General features: G+C 39.7%; 1 protein-coding gene across 18 annotated transcripts in view; it reads left to right on the top strand.

Annotated features, from left to right (window-relative positions):
* Positions 1–311: 311 nt before the first annotated feature.
* The window catches only part of KIF21A (kinesin family member 21A), a 147,598-nt gene continuing 128,224 nt past the window's right edge, over positions 312–19,685 (top strand). For 14 of the 18 annotated variants that reach the window (XR_011439734.1, XM_070270108.1, XM_023643359.2 and 11 more), the window contains exon 1: positions 312–730. Coding sequence is in view for 13 of the 18 variants with exons in the window: in XM_070270108.1 (XP_070126209.1) it covers positions 687–730 (44 nt within the window). In the remaining 5 variants the exon portion in view is untranslated. Of the gene's footprint in view, positions 731–14,481; positions 14,570–15,108; positions 15,152–19,685 lie in introns of those variants that run through there. The other 4 variants (XM_070270111.1, XM_070270109.1, XM_070270112.1 and 1 more) reach the window with 3 other exon arrangements.

The following is a 19,685-nucleotide window of genomic DNA, read 5'->3' as shown; positions in this document are numbered from 1 at the left end:
TGGGGAAGGGGGTCAAAGTCCAAGCTGGAGAGAGGACACTAGGGCGAAGGAAGGGGGGAACAAAGCCGAAGCGGAGTGGCAGCTGCCTGGTTCCCGGCTGCGCTGGTGAATCGAGCTGCCTTGTAAGAAAGACACAGGCAGCAGGGCGAGCCCTGGCGGCTGCATTCGCCCGAAGAGCCTGCCGGGGCGCAGGGCTCGTGCCCCGGGCGGGCAGCCCGCGGCCGCGTCCCCCCCGCGCCTCCCTGCCCGGCAGCGCCAGGCAGTGCCCGCCGAGCGCGGGCGGGGCGAGGGGCCGGGCGGCGGCCGCTGACGCAGCGCGGGGCTAGCAGCCCTGAGCGCCGGGCGGCCGCGGCCCCAGGGGGGCAGGGTGCGCTCGCCGGCCGTGCGGAGGCCAGCGGCCTGCAGGCTCCGCCGCCGCCGCCGCGCTCGCCGTGCGGCGCGCCTCGTCCCCGCCCCGAGCCGGGGGGTGCGCGGGGGAGAAGGGGCGGGCGCCCGCGCGCCTGAATCACCTCCTCCTCCTCCTCCCGCCGCCGCGCCGCCGCCACCTTTCCATTCAGTGGCCCAACATGGCTGGAGCGCGCCGGAGGTGAGCCGGCCGCCCCTGCCGCTGCAGCTTCTCGCGCCCGCGGGCCGCTCCTCCTCTCGGCCGGCCGGCGCCCCGGGCCCGGCTGTCGCGCGCCGCCAGCATGTGGGGCGCCCCGGACGAGAGCTCGGTGCGGGTGGCTGTCAGGTGAGGACGGACGCGGTGGCGGCGGGCGGCGGGTGGGCTGCGGCTCGGCGAGGACCTGCTCTCAGGGGCGGCCGGCGGGGGCTGGGCGGCTGTGGAAACTGAGGCAGCGCGGCCCGGTGTTCGCGGGGAAGCCCGCCGCCCTCCCGCCGTGGGCGTTTGCAGGTGGCGGCGGCGGCGGCGGCGCGGCACCGGGTCCCAGGGGCGCCCCGACTCCTCGGGGTGGGGGCAAAGCCGTCGCCGGCCACCCCCCGCCGGAACAGCGATCGCCTTCGCTTCGGCCGCGTTGGGTGATCTCCTGTCGGGCTTTGCCCGGGGGAGCTGCCTCTCTCCTGGGCTGCGGTGTCCTTTTTATTATTTATAGAGTGACTGTCATACGTGTACTTGCGACTCCGGCCTTCTGAGGCAGGAGACAAAGCATCAGACGGATAGCGCTTCCCACCGCGGGTTGTAGATGTCGGTGCGGATGGATGTCTCCTTGAGCATCCCGGGGAACCAGCCAGCGCCAGCGGGTGGGCGCGGGAGCCGTAGCTGGCGTGGCAATGGGAATTAGATTTAAGGTCAGATTCACGGGGGATAGGTCTGTAGAAGGAAGAAAACTCGTCAGCGAGGGGAAGGGTTAAATGGATGACTAGGTGAAATACCCTGAGGTTCGGCAGGATGGATACAATATAAAATTCTACGTGCCCGGGTGTGGGTTTTGAAATACTAGCTACATTAAAATTGCATTTTGGTCAATGTCAGATACACGAGTATTGAATGTAATTTAGACTGTTTTGATACATATCAAGAAGCAAAGCTCTGACAGTTGCTCCTGGAAAATTGCAACATCATCCCTGAAATATTAATGAAGCATTCATGGTGGAAGAAGTGCGTCGCTTTCCCAGCCCTGAGAGTCTGCTGTGAATTCGCTTGTCTTTATGTATACTTTCAGGACTATGAAAATAATCTGTCCTCCAAAAAATTACTTTTAAAAATCCATTTGTAGTCTTTCTGAAAAGTTATTTAAAAAATCCTATAATGTCAGCATTTCTATAGTTATTTTAGTGACATCTTGTTTAGGCATAGAAATGGCTGTTATGTACATTCTTTGTATCTTTAATCAATTGGAAGAATAAAATGAATTTTAAAGATTTTTTTTCATTCCCTTTGTAGATCAGGAAATGACCACCCATGGAGGTGACAGTTTTATGGCTCTTTAGACTCGCCTGTTATAAAGCTTTTGAAGTTTTAATTTGACTTTCTTGGTTATTCTAGGGGTACTTATCCAATTGTTAGATTAGTTTGTTTCTCCTATTACTGCTACTCCTTCTTTTGGTCTTTTAATACCTATTCTTGACTGTACCATGCAGAGGAAGGGGATGGAAGAAGAGGAAACCCAGTAAGGGGCAGTTTTGGTAGTTGATAGATCTGGTCAAGGAAGGTGAAGAAGCATAAAATAGTAATGAAAACAGAAAATTCAGCTATGAGAGAAACCATTTTTAGAGACTTAAGATTTTTATCTGTGGATTCTCTAGAATGTCATAGGGCAGTTTAGCCCTGCTATCAAATCTGATGCTGCTTGCAATGGAGGCCAGTAGAGCCATGGATCACCCTTAAGTGATGCTGACAGATAAATAACTTACTTGGTTTTGGTATGCATGTTAGCACTGTTTAAGTGAATAAGTGTGGGTGTCATGGTTGGGGAAAGGCTTTGGAAACATTTTAACAGAACTTAGTAAGCCACGTTGTGAAGATCTATTTTGTTTTCATTAAATACATTATCTGAATAGATCCACTCTCTCAACTTATTTTACATAGCATAAAAATAGCACATATATTTCCATTTACAATAAATCCTTTTTGAACATATATCCCCATCTCTATTATCCTGATTTCCGAGCTAAAGATGGCAATAATTGTTGGACACATACCAGGTGCCTGGATCAGTGCTGTGTGTTAAGATGTTTTAAATCCTGTGAAATCTCATTTATTCCTCACAGCAATCTTTGATTGAGGTCCTGTTACTATGGCCATTTTACAGATGAGACACAGAAAAATTAACTAACCTGCCCAAAGTTAAACAGGTAGCAAGTGGTAGAACCAGGGTTCCAGCCCAGACGGCTTGACTCTGCGGCCCAAGGTCTTAACCCTTAAATCTATGTAGGTGAGAGGCAAGAACGTGCTTCACAGAGCTTTATTTAGCTTACGGTCAGTTGCCTCTTCCTGGTTCTGTACTAGTTTATTTACAAATGAATGGCTTTGCTAGGTTACTCAGACCTTGATCTTGCTAGAAAATACAGAGCTTGGAAAGAGAGGACCTGAACTTAGCTAGAATATTTCCTTAGATTCTTTAATCTTTCCACTGTCCTCCAGTCATACCCTCCACTTTGCGATAGGCTTCATCAGCGGGATAAATAAACCAACACATAGACACAAATTGGCAGGGCATTTGACCTGCTTTTCCCCTTCGATGAATAATATAATAACAGGTAATAAAGAGTTGAGTCTACTTGTGTAAGTGCACTCAGCGTCCTAGAGGTTCTTGGGTTTTATTAGATGTAGCGACTTATCAGTATGTTACTGCTGATGACTCTCTTTTAGGTTTCTCAAAATAAGTGCATGGTCATATAAAGCCTTGGGGAGAAGTTAAACAGGAAGTTTCTCATTTAGGGAGAATATTTTTAATTCAATTTCCCAAAATACCTTTGGATAGACTATATCTGAGCTGTTCTGCAGGGTGTCTTTCATTGCGGTAGATGTGGATTCAGGTGACAGCCCTGCTACCCAACCCCATGTGACTGTTGAGCACTTGAATTATAAATAGTGCTACTGAGGAACTAAATTTTAAATTTTATTTAATTTTAATTAATTTAAATTTAAATTTAGAAACTAAGCCTTGACTTAGTTTTTGGAAAACTTATAAGTAAGCTTGGAACAACTTGGTTAAGAGATCTACTCTTAACTGTAAAGTTTATGAAATCTAAGGACGAATAAAGTATTTCTGATGAAGATTTAGTGTCCTAATTGACATATAATATATACATAGATTTCAAAGACTTAATATGAAAAAAATGAATGTAAGTATATCAGTAATCTTTGTATTGATTACATGTTAAAATGACAATATTTTGTTATATTGAGTTAAATAAAATATTATTAAACTTAACTTCATCTATTTATTTTTCCTTTTTGAAAATGTGGCTGCCAGAAATTTTAAATTTAATTATAATGTTACTTGTATTATATTTCTATTGGATAGTGCTGCTGTATAATTTAAAAAATATGAGGAAGAAGTATAGAATAAAACTGTTCATAGCCACCCTGTCATAGCCTAACTCCACTCTTAGATCAAGAAAATACCAGAATCTTGGGCATCTGTTTTTGGAGTGGTTATATATACACATACATACACACAAGCATATATATATACACACGTACCTATGTACTTATAAGATTTGATTTTACAGCAACATTTTTTTCCTTTGAGTGCATAGGGGTAGAAAGTTACCAATTATGGACTCAATGTGGTAGCTGATTTCCTAGAAAATGTGGTAAGTTTACTGATGTCATCAGCAAAAATGAGCAATGGAGTATAGTGGATATTCTACTCTTATTATCTAAGTATGCTGAATTGAACTAGTTAGTTAACTCAAAATGATAAAATTAATTAAGCGTTTTGAGTTCTAAATCCCACACATTGTGGGATGGTGTGTCCTTTTCCTTTCCTTGTCTGAATGCTGACATAATATTTGAAACTTTTTTCCTCGTCAAGAACTTTAGCTTGCAAAATATGTCAAGAGCTGGACGAAAATGGAGATAGAGAAAAGGCCCATTGTGTTTTCGTGTCATTGTCTGTGTGATTGTGAGATAAAATGTCTTTGCTTGGCTTTGGCAGAGAACAGTACGTATCCTTGACAGTGAGTCTGGGTTAGTGCATAATGGTGTCCAATTTGCTGTATTTCACCTTACTAAAGCACTTTTAGGAAGTGGCATTGCTCAGCAAGCGCAAGGGGTGATCGGACAGTCGAAAGCTCTGTTTTAAGTCTGTCACTGGCGCTGATTTGCAACGTGACCTCCCTGAACTTTTGTTTTGCCTCATGCTGAGGTGACAGTGTAAAGGTATTAAGTGTTGTAAGAACTTTCTATACACAGTCTATTAAATATGTGATTTTTTTGTTGTTAGTCAAACTGTTGGCATGAATGGTGCCTCTATATTGACAGGAAGTAACTATTTTAACGTTTCAAACTTGACTTTCCCGACAGTCTGTTTACTTTGGGTACTCTTATTACCGAAGAGGAAACATTTAAGCTTTTGTGGTCTCTGTCCCAATCTGGTTCTAATACAAATGTGCAATATTTTGTTTAATCTACATTAAAACCCTGTAAGGTAGGCTGAACAGATATATCCTTATTTTACAGATGAAAAAATGAGTCTCAAAGACAGTAGGTGACATAGTCAAGGTTTCTCAGCCAGTAAGTACCAGAATTGGAACTCAAACTTAGGCTTCTCATATCTGTTTGTCCTTAAACATATTTCCAAATGTTTTCAAAACATTTCGTGTACTAATTTCAATGTAATAAGGTTCTTTCAAGCTGAAACACAAATATATATATCATGTAAATTATTTGAAACAATTTAATGTTTAGAAAATATAGACGTAGATAAGCAAGGCTCTTAGAAATATTTATTTTAGGAAATAGATGATTATCTGGTATTTGGTCATTTGTTTAGTCCTTCTTTCCTTCATGCTACAAATATCTATTAAGTGCCTACTATGTGCTGGACACTTTCCTACCACTGAGAATGCACAACACACATGACAGACATGGTCTCTGCTTTCATGGAGCTTAGACCTAGCAGTATGAGGCTCTTTAAACGCACAAACTATGTTGGAACTAACACAAAATAAAATCAACAGCACAAACTAGAAGTGAAAGACAATTGTTGCAGTTATTTTTTATTTTTCCTCTTTTTTTTTTGGCGAGGAAGATTTGCCCTAACATCCGTTGGCAATCTTCCTCTTTTTTTGCTTGAGGAAGACCAGCTGTGAGCTAACATCTCTGCCAGTCTTCCTCTATTTTCTATGTGGGATTCCTCCACAGCATGGCTGATGAGTGGAGTAGGTCTGTGCCCAGGATCCGAACCCGTGAACCCTGGCCTCTCAAGCGAGTACACATAACTTTAGCCACTCAGCCACAGGGCTGGCCCCTCCTTTATCTTTTTTAGTAGCATTTTTTAGTTCATACATTTCTTAAGAATAGTGACTAAGGAACTAGTAGATGATATGAGTTGAAAATCAATGAAATTATTTTATTTACAAAATATGACTTGATACTTTTTCTTCAGATACAGTTTATTAAATTTATGAAGAGTAGTAGACCTGTTTGTTATTTGGAGCTCCATGGAAGTTCAAGTTTCATGTCTAATTATTATACCCCTTGAGCTCTTATTATCTTACCTGCTAATTGGTTAATATTTTGATGCATAATTATGGGGCAGTGAATGATGCACTAGAAATTCCAGTTTAGTGAAGCCATGAAAGCAGGAATTATCTTGGCAGTTAATTCCATAATCTGCCCAATCTTCCAATTCTCATCAATTTCTCCTCAGAGAGGTTAAGTTTGGAATATTCACTGTTATGGCTGTTTTCCCCCAAGACGTGTTACAACTCACCTGTGTGACTCTGGTTTATAAGTGGTTATTTTCTGTCAACATTAGACAAGACCTTTCTCTGAGTTTCAGACTAGGAAGGAAAAACCAGCAATGAAAATGCATGCCATGTAATAGAAAGTATTTGTATACAGTGTATCATTAGAATAATTTATTATTCAAAATAAAACAAATATTTGTATTTTCAATGCTTCTTTCTGGGAAGCGGATTTGTGAATGCTTTCTTTCAACTTCATTTTCAGGTGGATTAACTATTTAATCTTCTCAGAGTGTTAAAATAGTTTTCCTGTGGCCCAGCCTTTGTTTGAAGCAAACGACAGCCAAGCCAAAGGGACAGTTTTCACGACACCCTACAATTATCTTGAGATCTTCTGAGTGTTTAGGAATTATATTTGAGATTCCTTTGTTTTTTTTTTTTTTTTTTAAAGATTATATTTTTTCCTTTTTCTCCCCAAAGCCCCCCAGTACATAGTTGTATATTTCTCGTTGTGGGTTCTTCTAGTTGTGGTATGTGGGACGCTGCCTCAGCGTGGTCTGACGAGCAGTGCCATGTCCGCGCCCAGGATTCGAACCAACGAAACACTGGGCTGCCTGCAGCGGAGTGCGCGAACTTAACCACTCGGCCACGGGGCCAGCTCCAGAGATTCCTTTGTTTTTTTAAAATTATTAGAAATTTATAGATTGAACATAATTTTTACTATTTCTATAATTATTGACAAAATAGGTTTTAAAGCTGAATGGGACCTTGAATAGCCTAGCTGGTTGAGGCCCCTTTAAGACGGTTGAGGCATTAGAGGCCTAGAGAAGTGAAGGAATTCCTTGAAGTCCCCCAGCTAGCAACTCAAGTCTTCTGTTGGTCAGTGCTCTGAATTTTCTAGGACTTCATGTTTTGCTGTCGGACACCCCAGAAATAGAATAAATTTATATTTTAAAAGCTACAGTTTTAATCCCTTAAACATGCTTTATGAATACGTTTAATTTGACATTTAAATACATCCCCTCACTCTCAGTACCCATTATTTTGGCTTTATGATTGCCTTAGTTCTAGAAACTAGGCCAGTGAGTCTAACAGGGACCTCTCAGAGATAGAGGGGACCCCTCGGATAGAAATCGAGGTCTATATTTTGAAGTTCCCGGTATATTAAAATGTGAAGAACTGCCTGAACTGGATTATGGACATAATAGACTGTTCTCAGCCTTCATATGTAACACACAAATGCTTCAACCACCACCACAACAACACATTGTGTGTATAGTCTAATTTGGAAATGATGTTAAACATGTGAATAGGTTTTTGTGAACGCTGGGCCTGGGACATGTCGCCTTCTCCCCCACCCCTCCCCTTGGTTCTTGCAACTTTGTTTTCTGCTCTGACAAACTTGAGAATTATAGCGCACTCCGTAATAATGGCAGCCTCGCTAAGGGGACGTAGCTGGAGGGTGGGGTGGGGCAGAGGTGGGGTGTGGTTTAGTAGGGTTGGGTGAGGTATGTTTATTGGGATCTGGGATTGGAGAGGGAGCTAGGAACCTGAGTGGTTTAAAAGCACCCCTTTTTGAGTATTACTTTACTGGATAGGTAGTTCTTAAGCTTTTAAATAACATCTCATCCCTTCCCATCCTTATTTTAGAAGGAACTAAAGAATACAACACATTTTGACTGTAATGGAGGCCTGTCATCCACAAAGTATCGTAAATCCCACCTCTGCGTGAAGCCTTTCTGGACTGCTCCCGTTGCTGGTACAGTTCTGCCCCTTAGGGCCGTGCACCTTCCTTATGTGATTCTTCTTTCTTTCCCTCACATTGTGATGGTTTTCACTTCAAATGTTCCCTGAACTCAGAGGACATTTAATGCTTTTTTTTAGAAGGTACTAACGTATGGACGGCACTATTACAATAGAATCTTTGAAGGACATTGGGGTTATTAAATTGAAACAAGCAGACCTACATGTCCAGATTGGAATGAAGGTCATTCAGGTTTCAACCCCAGGGTCAGTTTACTTGGGTGACTAATCCACCTCCGTCTGCTTCTTCAGTAAGAGCAAGGAACCAAGAAACTTGTTCAAATTTGGTTGTGGAGAGGTGGGCATCATGAGCCCACCCAGGGGCTAAATCAAGGACAGCTTAACGTTTATTCCTAGTCTTTGTCTCTCTTAGTGTGTAGTAAAATTTTTGTTTTTGAAATTGGATCTGACGTTATTCTCCACTTTGGGGAACTGTGTCACTTAGGCATGACACCGTCAGTTCTCTGAATATGATGAAGGAATTATATTTTTTCATAGTTGATATTTACATTCTTTGACACAGCTACATAGTCAGTTTGGAGTTGTTCTAAATAAGAGACTTTTTCTTTTAGCAAGCAGAAACAAGAAACCTTGGAGAGGGTCAAGCTGTAGTTAATTATTATGGTGTGGTATGCTGATCACATGGTCTACTAATGAGGCGTAGACCATCTCTATCTACCCTCAATTGTATTCCTTCTAATCTTATTTACTTTTTTTAGATCAAAATTCCTACATTTATTACATAATTATTGAATGTCTACTGTGTACTGGAATCCCATAAGTTGGAGGCATAAAAGCACTTGGAGGCGAGGTGATATAATAGGATGAGCGTTGATGGTTAGAAAAGTATTTTGGTCTAGACTCTTAGCAATGATAAACTTGGCTTTGAGAAGGTAGTTATCCATCTACCTCAGTGGACTCGCGATGGATCAAAAGAGAACCATGTGAAAGCATTTGGAAAGCGGTCTTTACACAAATACAGGTGGTAATATTACTAGAGATGAGTTTGATAAAACCAACAATGGGCATGTTGGGCATATTCCAAACTCTAGCAGTTGGATTAGACATTCTCTAATATGTAACCTATAACTTAAATTTGTAAAGTGCTTTATATTTTCTTGGTTCTTTTGCTTTTTGAGTATCTATTACTTGCACCACTGTCAGTGAAACAAAAATGTCTATATAAATACTTTGAAAAACCTTACCTTACCTAGTCCCTAGTTCTCATTTTGTTTTCAATATGTAAGTCATACCATCCTGCTCTACCTTACTAAATTCCTTCTTTTATATTTTGGTAAAATCCGCCATTTTTATCCTTTCCCTTCTCTTCCCACACAGACTTTCAGTTGGTATGATTTTTAGTGTTTTGTAAAGTTACTACAATATACTTTGTGAGATTAACAATAATATTGAATTATATTTTCCAGTAGTTGCTTAACCTAATGTAAGAGGATGTTGACTAAATTGGTTAATAAAAATGTGAATTTTCCTTCTGAATTGGATTGCACCAAATTTTTGAAAACATTGCTAACTAATACTTTCCTTGCTTCTCATCAGCCTTGGCAACAAGCCACTAAACTAGGCCATGGATTAAAGAGCATTGTAAGGAGTAAACTGAGTAAAAAGACCAGAAGTAATAATAACACAGAATTTTTAAAATGCATTTACATTTTCTCTAATTTTTTTTCTGGCACCTAAAGCCGAAGGAGAAATGTGCCTGCAGTATTCATTGATAGAGCTATGTGAAGACTTAGCTGAAAGCACTTGAAAAGAACACTGATACTTAGAAGCGGGAAATAGATCTTACAAGCCTAGTCTAAGTATCTCAAAATCAGCTTTTGACTTCATAAGTTATTTTTATCTGATTTTTTTCTATTATTTAAATAATGCAATCACATTAGAAAAAGTATCCGGGAACAGATGAGAAAAGCAATCCATCATAGTTCACTACTCTTGAGATAATTTCTGTTAGCGTTTTGGTGTATTTCTTCTTTTTTTTAAGATTTTTGTTTTTCCTTTTTCTCTCAAAGCCCCCCGGTACAAAGTTGTGTATTTTTAGTTGTAGGTCCTTCTAGTTGTGGCATGTGGGATGCCGCCTCAGCATGGCTTGATGAGCTGTGCCATGTCCACGGCCAGGATTTGAACTAGCGAAACCCTGGGCCTCTGAAGTGGAGTGCGAGAACCACTTGGCCACAGGGCCGGCCCCCTGTATTTCTTCTTAGTTTGTTTTCTTATCTGTACCTACATTTGTTTTAAAGTGTTGTAATGTGGATACACTTTTGTAGCCTGATATTTATTATGACTTTAGAGTATAGCATAAGAATTTTTCCGTATCTTTATATAAAAGAAGGGCATTTTGAGTAATATGCTAAATATTATACATCATGTGCTTTATTTCAATAATTCAATTCAATATATATTAAATTCCATATATCAAACTGTAATTTAATTGACAAGCCTTCACTGTTTAACGAGGACCTTAATTTCATTTTTTTTCTAGACTTGTGCTGTGTGTAATGATTCTTGGTGGTGTTTTCATTTCCACTGATGAGCACACTCTATAAATGACTATTTCCTGGAATTGAAGGGGGAGGGTAGTGCAGCTCACCCAAAAAGTATGATTAAATGTTATGGTACTTAGGATGCTTTTCAGAAAAAGATATATCGATGTATAATTTTAACTTTTCAGCTATATCTATAGCAAGACATAATGTATTAGGATAATACAGACATTTGTTTAACGCATTAGTCTAAGCCACTGATGGTAAACCAAACACAGGTCCGTAACCATGTCATGTTCCTTGGAAATCAGGGCATTTCTAAGGTGTTTATTTTGCTGTGTGTATTTGTTTGAATAGCTGTTCGTTACCTAGTCTGCATCTGTTCTGCCCTAGAATAGAAGGTGTCAGCTGCTGATTAAACATGAGATTACAGATTTTATTCCTGGTTATTTGGCTTGTCATTCAAGGTTTCTTAATCCAAAAGTGACATTTTCAAGTCTTAATTTAGGCATTACAATATAATGCTTTTGAATTTTAGTTTGTCAGCTGGCCCTTAGATTGGCAACAAATTCCACCTGTTTTTGATTGTTTTCTTATCTGTTTTGTTACGTAAATTGGACCGTCTGTTACCTTTGTAGCAGATTCAGTCCTTGTCTTTGAGTATAGGGTTTCTTTAGTTGTCTTCTGGTTCTTAATTTTGTATTAACTTGCTATAGCTCATCATAATTTATTTATCTTATGCACGTGTTCTGTGACTGCAGCTCTCAACGTAGAATAACTCAAAGACTTTGGATGATTTCACACTTTTAAATTTGAGCACTTTTTTTAAGATTGGCACCTGCGCTAACATCTGTTGCCAATCGTTTTTTTTTTTTTCCTCCTTCTCCCCAAAGCCCCCTGGTGCATGGTTGTATGTTTTAGTTGTAGGTCCTTCTAGTTGTGCTATGTGGGACGCTGCCTCAGCATGGCCTGATGAGCGGTGCCATGTCCTCGACCAGAATCCGAACCCGGTGAAACCCTGGGCCGCTGAAGTGGAGCACGTGAACCCAACCACTAGGCCATGGAGCCGGCCCCTAAATTTGAGCACTTTTTGACATCAGTTTTATGGTCTCATTTTATATGTTTCTATGTTAGGATTCTGCCTCATTCTACTTAAAAACAGGCATCAAGATATTATGTTGTTGAATGCTGTGGGTATTTGTGATCTGCAAGTCCAGTTGTTTTTAGTGTGGTGTCAATAAGGCCAAGATTATGAGTTTGCTCCCTGGATGGACTTGTTAGCTTTGCTACTTTTTAATGTAATAATTACAAGAAATACAGCTGTTCAGAAGCAGCAGTATTAGAGGGGGTGAAACAGTACAAATTGGTTAACACTGGTGAAAAATCTCTCCAACAATGTTCTGGAATTTTCATCCTCTTTATTAGATCATTATAAATGAGAACGTTTTTACATTCAGTGTCTATAGGAGCTCAGTAAATATTCAAAGTTTACAGGGGCTCAATAGGAGAAAATAATACCTACCTCATGTGTTTGTTGTGAGAAAAAATAAAATAATGCATCTAAAACCTTTATCATAGTACTGGCACTTGTTAAGTGTTTTGTAAGGAGTAGTTGCTGTTGTCATTTTATTGTCCTTATTTTTCTCCACTTAGTGACTCTGAGTTTCTGGGTCAGGCCTAAGTAATGCTACAAGTAAATCAGAGCTGTGTTGTTTGCCCTACCAGCACATTAGTCTGAAATTTATTTTGCTGCTCCAAACTTATGTGCCTATGCTTTTAGGGTCATAGCTTTCCCTGTAACCTCCTATTTTACTTGTCCAGATTTAGCTTCTGTCTTGGTTTCCTGATTTATATCCCTTTCCCCATATCTTGAATCCATATCCACTTGATGAAGTGAAATTATGGAAAGCCCCCTTTCTGTGGAGGGGAAAACTTGTCGTCTTTTTTTTTTTTCCAACTAGAGTCTCCTTCAACTCATGTGGGCCACTCAGAACTGGAAGTTCCCTCCAGGTTGAATGCACTTGTGTACATGTGCTGGCACTGAGCAAGCCTGTGTCACTTCTGGACCTCACTTCACTTCCACGTCATCCAGGCCTCTAGCCAGGCTAGTTGTTTAGCTTTCGCCCTTAACCCATGCCCGCCTGGAGGCCCCAGTACGTTTTGAGACAGATTTTACCTGAGATCACAAAGCTGTAATTTTGGTGCGGGATTGACACGAAACACACAAACACATACACATATACTGCAAAATGTAAAATCTACTAAGGAGTTGATGAATCTGGCTAAATGGTATAAAATATATTAATGTTAATAAGCAAAATAAATTATATTTGTTTCTTAATATCAGTTGATGGCAAAGATTTTCAACTTTGTCCCTGTGACATTTTAGTCAAAAATAATATATTGGATTTGTCAAGAAAATTTGAAGTTTTGAGTCTTCGTCTACAACTCTCTTGTCATTTTGAAATGGAAAATTTTGGTCACTTTTGAAGTGTACCTACCTTTGCATTAATATGAAAATTGTTCTGTTGGCTTCTGCTTGTGGCCATATGGTATGTGCACAGTGATGGCTTGGCATCTCGATTTTGATAAAGAGCTGATAGACTGTGTGTTGAGCTGCGCCAGGCCATTGGTATACACTCTGCAATTGCTGGATTTGGGACTGGCACATCTAGGTGAGTCGACCATTGCTTTTTCTCACAGCAGCTTCACTGATAACGAGAAGGGATAGGGAAGAAGAGGAATGTGTGAAGGAATCAAGGACAGATTCTTGAAATCAACTACCCATTCTGGCTCCTGGCAGCCCTGCATTCTATATTAAAAGCATCATGGGTCTATGGCAACATGCCCTATCTTATCCCAGTATCCATCAAGAAACTGCTAAAAGCTGGTTGATCTCTCTTTTTCTAGCTCTGCATTCCTTATTAATTTTGTTTTTTGCCTTCATCCTATCCCTGCCTTAATTTTATTTTCCTTTGCACCATGGCTTCTTGCAAAGAGCATAGATGTTAGAGTCACAGAGATTTGAGTTCAAAATTTTAGGACAGCCACTTAACCCTTATGAACCCTAGTTTTCTCATCTGTAAAATGGAGTTAATGCCTATCTTATAGGGTTGTTAAAATTTTAATGAATGTTGTAAATACCTTTTATTTAGAAGTGTTTGGGAGATGTTAGATTCTTTTTTCCTTCTTAGTTTTCTATCCTTCCTCCTCTTCCTACCAACTCTTTTTTTCTCTCTCTCTCCATCTATCTTTATCTCTATAAATCTCTATTTTTCCTCTTCTAGGTAAGACTTGTGACTAACCACAATTTCTTTTTTTTTTTTAAGATTGGCACCTGAGCTAACATCTGTTGCCAATCTTCTGTTTTTTTTTTTTCTTCTTCTTCTTCCCAAAGCCCTCCAGTACACAGTTGTATATTCTAGTTGTGGTCCCTCTGGTTGTGCTCTGTGGGACGCCGCCTCAGCATGGCCTGATGAGCTGTGCTGTGTCCTTGCCCAGGATCCGAACTGACAAAACCCCGGGCCGCGGAACCAGAGCGCACGAACTTAACCGCTCAGCCACGGGGCGGCTCCCACAATTTCTTTTTTAATCATCTCCAGGTAGAGGTAATTTCTTTGGTGAGCTCGTGTTTATAGAACTCCACCTTCATCCTGATTTCTCTGTCTATGAAGTGGAGATAATAACAGTACTAATCTCATAGGACTGTCATGAGAATTAATTGGCATATTTGTAAAGCAACCAGAATAATGCTTGGCATATAGTAGGCCTCCATAAAGATTAGTTGTACTCATTAACTTGCAAAAATTTATTTCTTTAACAGGGATTCTTCTAAGTCTTCACTTGGGGCCCCTTTATTTACAATTTATTATGTCTGTCTCTGATGATGAAGAAAAGGCATGATGGAGGTAGGAGAAATAGGGAAAGCTTGGTAAAAGGGTCCAAACTTTCAGTTATAAGGTGAATAAGGTCTGAGAGTCTAATGTATAACATAGTGCCTATAGTTGACTACACTGTATTTTGTAGTTGAAATTTGCTGAGAGAGTAGAACTTAAATGTTCTCACCAAAAAAAGACAAATATGTGTTAATTAACTTGATGGGGGGAACCCTTTCATAGTGTATATGTATATCAAATCATCACAATGTACACTTTAAGTATTTTACCATTTTATTTGTCAATTATATCTCAATAGCTGAAAGAAAAGTTAATAGTGCATTTATATTAGATAATAGACAACCTTGATATTACCAACTGAAGTTATCAGTATTGTATTTATGTGCTAGAATGGATGTCTTGGTTTGTCTTTATGAATACATTGAGTTGTGAAGTCAAGATTGAGATAATTATACTTTCTTAACCAGGTTGAATAAAATGGTCTCTTAATCTTTGTCCTCTGTTGGTATGTATACTAATGGAATTACATTCCTTTCCTGTTTATCTTTAAGGACATGAGAATACTGATTGATTTCCAGCTGCTTACCTGGCGAGGTGAGCTGACTGACATGTTAATCCTTAAACCTCTTAAATGTATTGCTTGGTATATTATTAACCTGACCGTACTTCTACTTATACCAACAGAATTTTTACTAAGACCCCAAAAGTGATCAAAAACACACATATAAACACACACACACATATTTTATATATAAGCTCTAAGAGAACTCCTCACTATTTCCATGCGTGAGGTAATTGAAAGATTTAATTGAGATGACAGAGTTCCTTTGCTAACTTAAAAAAGACACTTGATTAATTTTGTCCTCCCTTTTGCAGTTCATATTATGAGACAAGTCATTCAAGTCATTCATGTTTTAATTACCATGATTAAATAAGAGAAAAAATCCATTTGTGGCTCTTTTTTTCTTAGGACCTTACTCAATAATTACGTCTTCCTCGTTTATACGCTGTTAGCTGCTGAAACCTTTGACGAGATGACTAGTTTTGTTTGCATTGAAAAACAAGTTTCTGATTGATAACACATGAAGTCTGAAGCAAATCATCCTGAAAACAAACTTCACTCTTTAAAACAAACCTGTTTAGAAAACAAACTTGATTGAACTGATAAAATAAATACTTCTTATGTCCTTCACAAATTGGTTTACCGTGAAATGAAACACTCTGATGAGAGATGAACTTAGAAAATATGTGGTAGAAGGTTAAGTGGACTTGAAGATGACTAAGACAGCCCTGCTTGCTGTCTTTGACAAGAAATAGAGTCCTCCAGATATCAGCTGTTAAAATAAAGAACACGGTAGTAGAAATAGGGTAATGTAACCGAAGATGAATTTCCTTCAAAATCATCAGTTAGATTTCCTACCCTGTTTTGGAGTATGCAAAGCAGATGCTTATACATTTGAGTTGTTTTCTGTACATTCTGGTGAGAAACATGCTCTCTGTTTACCTGAAAAAAAGATGCAATAACAGGAACTTCTGTTCCCAAAAGCAGTTATCTTTGTACCTTTTTTTTTGGACAAATATGTTTATTTGCACATTACATAATTTTCCTTTTATGATTGAATCTTTTAAAATGAACTTTGGTGACCAAAGCAATGCATTTGGACTTTGAGTTCTGATCTCTTCTGTTCCATTGACTCACTTTGAGGCGTCAGTGGTGTAAAAGTAACGCTGTGGAAAAATAACGTGACACCTCTCTATGACTCATGTCCCTCTATGTGTAAAGTGGATTGTACTTTTGCTGAGTACGTTACAGCCTTTTTGTAAAGTATACCTAATAAAAGTGCAAAAAGAAAGCTATTGCTCCAAACTTCTTGTAAGCACAGCAGGTCTTACTTAAATAAGTGTATTTTGATATGTACAATGGAGGAATAAAAATGAATTTGTAACGATAATAAATAGATCCCAACCCTGACCATTCCAATTCAGCTTGGCTTATATCAGTTGAATATATTTCAATTTAATTCAATTCAATTTAATAGTTACTGAGCCCCTAAAATTAAATGCACTCAAAACGCTTTGCTAGGCACTGAGAACTGCAAGATGAATCAGACATGGATTTGGCTCTTGAGAAACTCAGTCCACTTGGGAGAGTCCTGCGTGTCCATACAAGACCTGATGCCTCTCCCAAGAAACGTGCCAGAAACGAAGTATGAACACAATCTGTGCAAGTGATTGGAGTAGTCTACTTCTGTAGCCATTGTTATTAGCTCACTTTTCTAACACAGAAAAATGACTCCTTATTTTCTAAAACAGTAATGTAAACTCTTCTTAATAATTTAAGTCCTATGACCTCTAATCTTTCCAATCTTCTAGTCTTTAACATAGCCCTATTAGTTTTTTTGCTTTCTTTTCTTTTCCTCTATACTTATACTCTCTAATCTTTCCTAATTTTCATGTTCATTCCATAAAAAAAACCTATCTCTGTAAATTGCATCCTATTTTCATCAGATATTAATTGCAAAGATTTATTGACAACTCATCCACATGCAGAAGGATATGAGTACACGCATATGCATACATGTGTGCACATTCACACATATCCGCATATCCTTTTCCACACAGTTAGTTAGTTACTAACTCACTCAGAGGGGTCAGCTTAGATCTGAGTGAGGCAGGAAGCTTCTATGGAAAGTTCCCTAACATATTCCATTTCTAAGAATAGTTAGAATAAAATTTAAAATCCCATTGTTGACTGCATATCTTTTTCTTGTGTATCTACTTCATCAATCCCAGTGTCCTGTGGGAAACAGGCTGTGTTTTTTCTCAGGAGTCTGATGATCTGTTTTGTCTTTTAAGACCCACGGCACTTTGAACATTTAATAATTTAATCTAGAAGTCCTTGACAGCTCCATTTGTTATTATCCAGCCTTACTTCTGTTAGATGTGCCTTTCATAGTAGCCAGGCTCTTGTTATAAGGAAGTGGCAGAAATGATTTCCTAGCAGAAGGACATGGGCTTTTTTTTTTTTTTTGAGGAAGATTAGCCCTGAGCTAACATCTGCTGCCAATCTTCCTCTTTTTGCTGAGGAAGACTGGCCCTGAGCTAACATCCGTGCCCATCTTCCTCTACTTTATATGTGGGACACCTACCACAGCATGGCTTGCCAAGTGGTGCCATGTCTGCACCCGGGATCCGAACCTGCGAACTCTGGGCTGCCCAAGCGGATCGTGTGCACTTAACCGCTGCACCACTGGGCTGGCCCCGGAATATGGGCTTTGATATCAAGAGACTTGTTTGAACCTGACTCCTTTCCTAGTTTTTAACCCTGGGTGAATTGTTTAAGCTGGCTGAGCCTCAGTTTCCTCATTGGTAAAAAAGATATTGATAATGTATACCATATAATTATTCTCTCCTAAGGGTGCCTTTCCTGACTAATTCTACCATATTCACAAATGTAAATATAATTTATGGTGTACAATAAGTTGCCTTGTAAATAATTATCTTTAGTGTCTTGGGTGTATGTTGGTTTTTTTCTTCCCCTTCATTGGATTTTTTTTTATTACTATGATTTTTTCCGTCTTTTAGATTTTATTTTTCCTTCTTCTCCCCAAAGCCCCTCAGTACATAGTTGTATGTTTTAGTTGTGGGTCCTTCTAGTTGTGCCATGTCAGACACCACCTCAGCATGGCCTGATGAGCAGTGCCATGTCCTCGCCCAGGATTCGAACCGGCGAAACCCTGGGCCACCGCAGCAGAGTGCGAGAACTTAACCACTTGGCCATGAGGCCGGCCCCTTCATTGGATTTTGAATTACTTAAGAGCATGGATAGACTTTTATTTCTTCTTTGTCCTTCTCTGTGAGATACTTAATACATCGGTAGGCGTGGCAGATCTGGTTCTCAATATCAGAGGAGAAAAACTGTACGCTACTGATTATTCTTCTGGAGACTTTAGTTAGTCTGTCAAAAAATATTTGGCTGCCACTGATACTGCGGGAAGTGTGTTCTGAGTGCGGAGGATATAGATGTGAGCAAGACAGCAGTCTCCACTTTCAAGGAGCTAATATTGAGTGAGGATAGAAACAATAAATATTAAAAAAATAATTTCAGATATTGGTAAATACTCTGGAGAAGATGACACAATATACTTGAGAGTAATTGGCCTTGGCTGGGAGGAGACATTTGAGTTCATACCTCAGTATTGAGATGTGAGCCATGAGAAGATCTGAGAGAAGAGCATTCTAAGGTAAAACAAGTGCAAAAGTCCCGAAAAGTAAGCTGGCATGTTAGTGGAATGGTAAGAAGAGCCGCATAGCCAGATATAGCAGATAAAAAAGAGAGTGGAGATAATAAGAGAGAGCTAGGCAGAAGGCAGATTATTTAGAACCTTGTAGTCTAGAATGGACAATTTGGACTTTAATTTTAGTGTGAAGGCTTTAGAGAGCTTTAAATAGAGATATGACATGATCTCATGTACATTTTAGAAAGATAACTGGTTGCTATGTGGAAGACGGACTGTGTTATAAGAGTCAGAAATGGAGGTGAGAGACCAGTGAGAAAGCTGTTACTGGGTTCCAGGGGAGAGATGGTGGCAGCTTGGACTATACAGGAGCAGTACAGATGGTGAACAGTAGATTTGGAGTATATTTTCGAGATAGGGCTATTAGGACTTGCTGATAAAGGGTATGATGAAAAGAGAAGAATCAAGTAGATTCTCAAGTTTGAGGCTTTGAGGAGAAATTGATTTTTTGGAAAGGGGGATCAGTAGTTCTGCTTTGGCTGTGCTGTGGATTGCTCTACTTATTGGAGATCCTAATAAAGATGTCAAATCAACTGTTGAACATATGAGTTTGGATCATAGGGAAGATATCTGGGCTGAAGGTAAATTTTTTTTTATTGATATCATAATAGTTTATAACATTGTGAAATTTCAGTTGTATATTTTTAAAGGTTTTGTTTGTTTATTTGTTTGTTTTTGGTGAGGAAGATTGGCCCTGAGCTAACATCTGTTGCCAATCTTCCTCTTTTTTTTTTTCTCCCCAAAGCCCCAGTACATAGTTGTATATCCTAGTTGTAGGTCATTCTAGTTCTTCTGTGTGGCATGCCACCACAGCATGGCTTGATGGGTGG

Source organism: Equus caballus, chromosome 6 (assembly GCF_041296265.1).
Source record: "Equus caballus isolate H_3958 breed thoroughbred chromosome 6, TB-T2T, whole genome shotgun sequence".
Classification (NCBI taxonomy): Eukaryota; Metazoa; Chordata; class Mammalia; order Perissodactyla; family Equidae; genus Equus; species Equus caballus.
The sequence above is the reverse complement of the archived record's forward strand: the minus strand, read 5'-3'. Positions and strand labels throughout refer to the sequence as shown.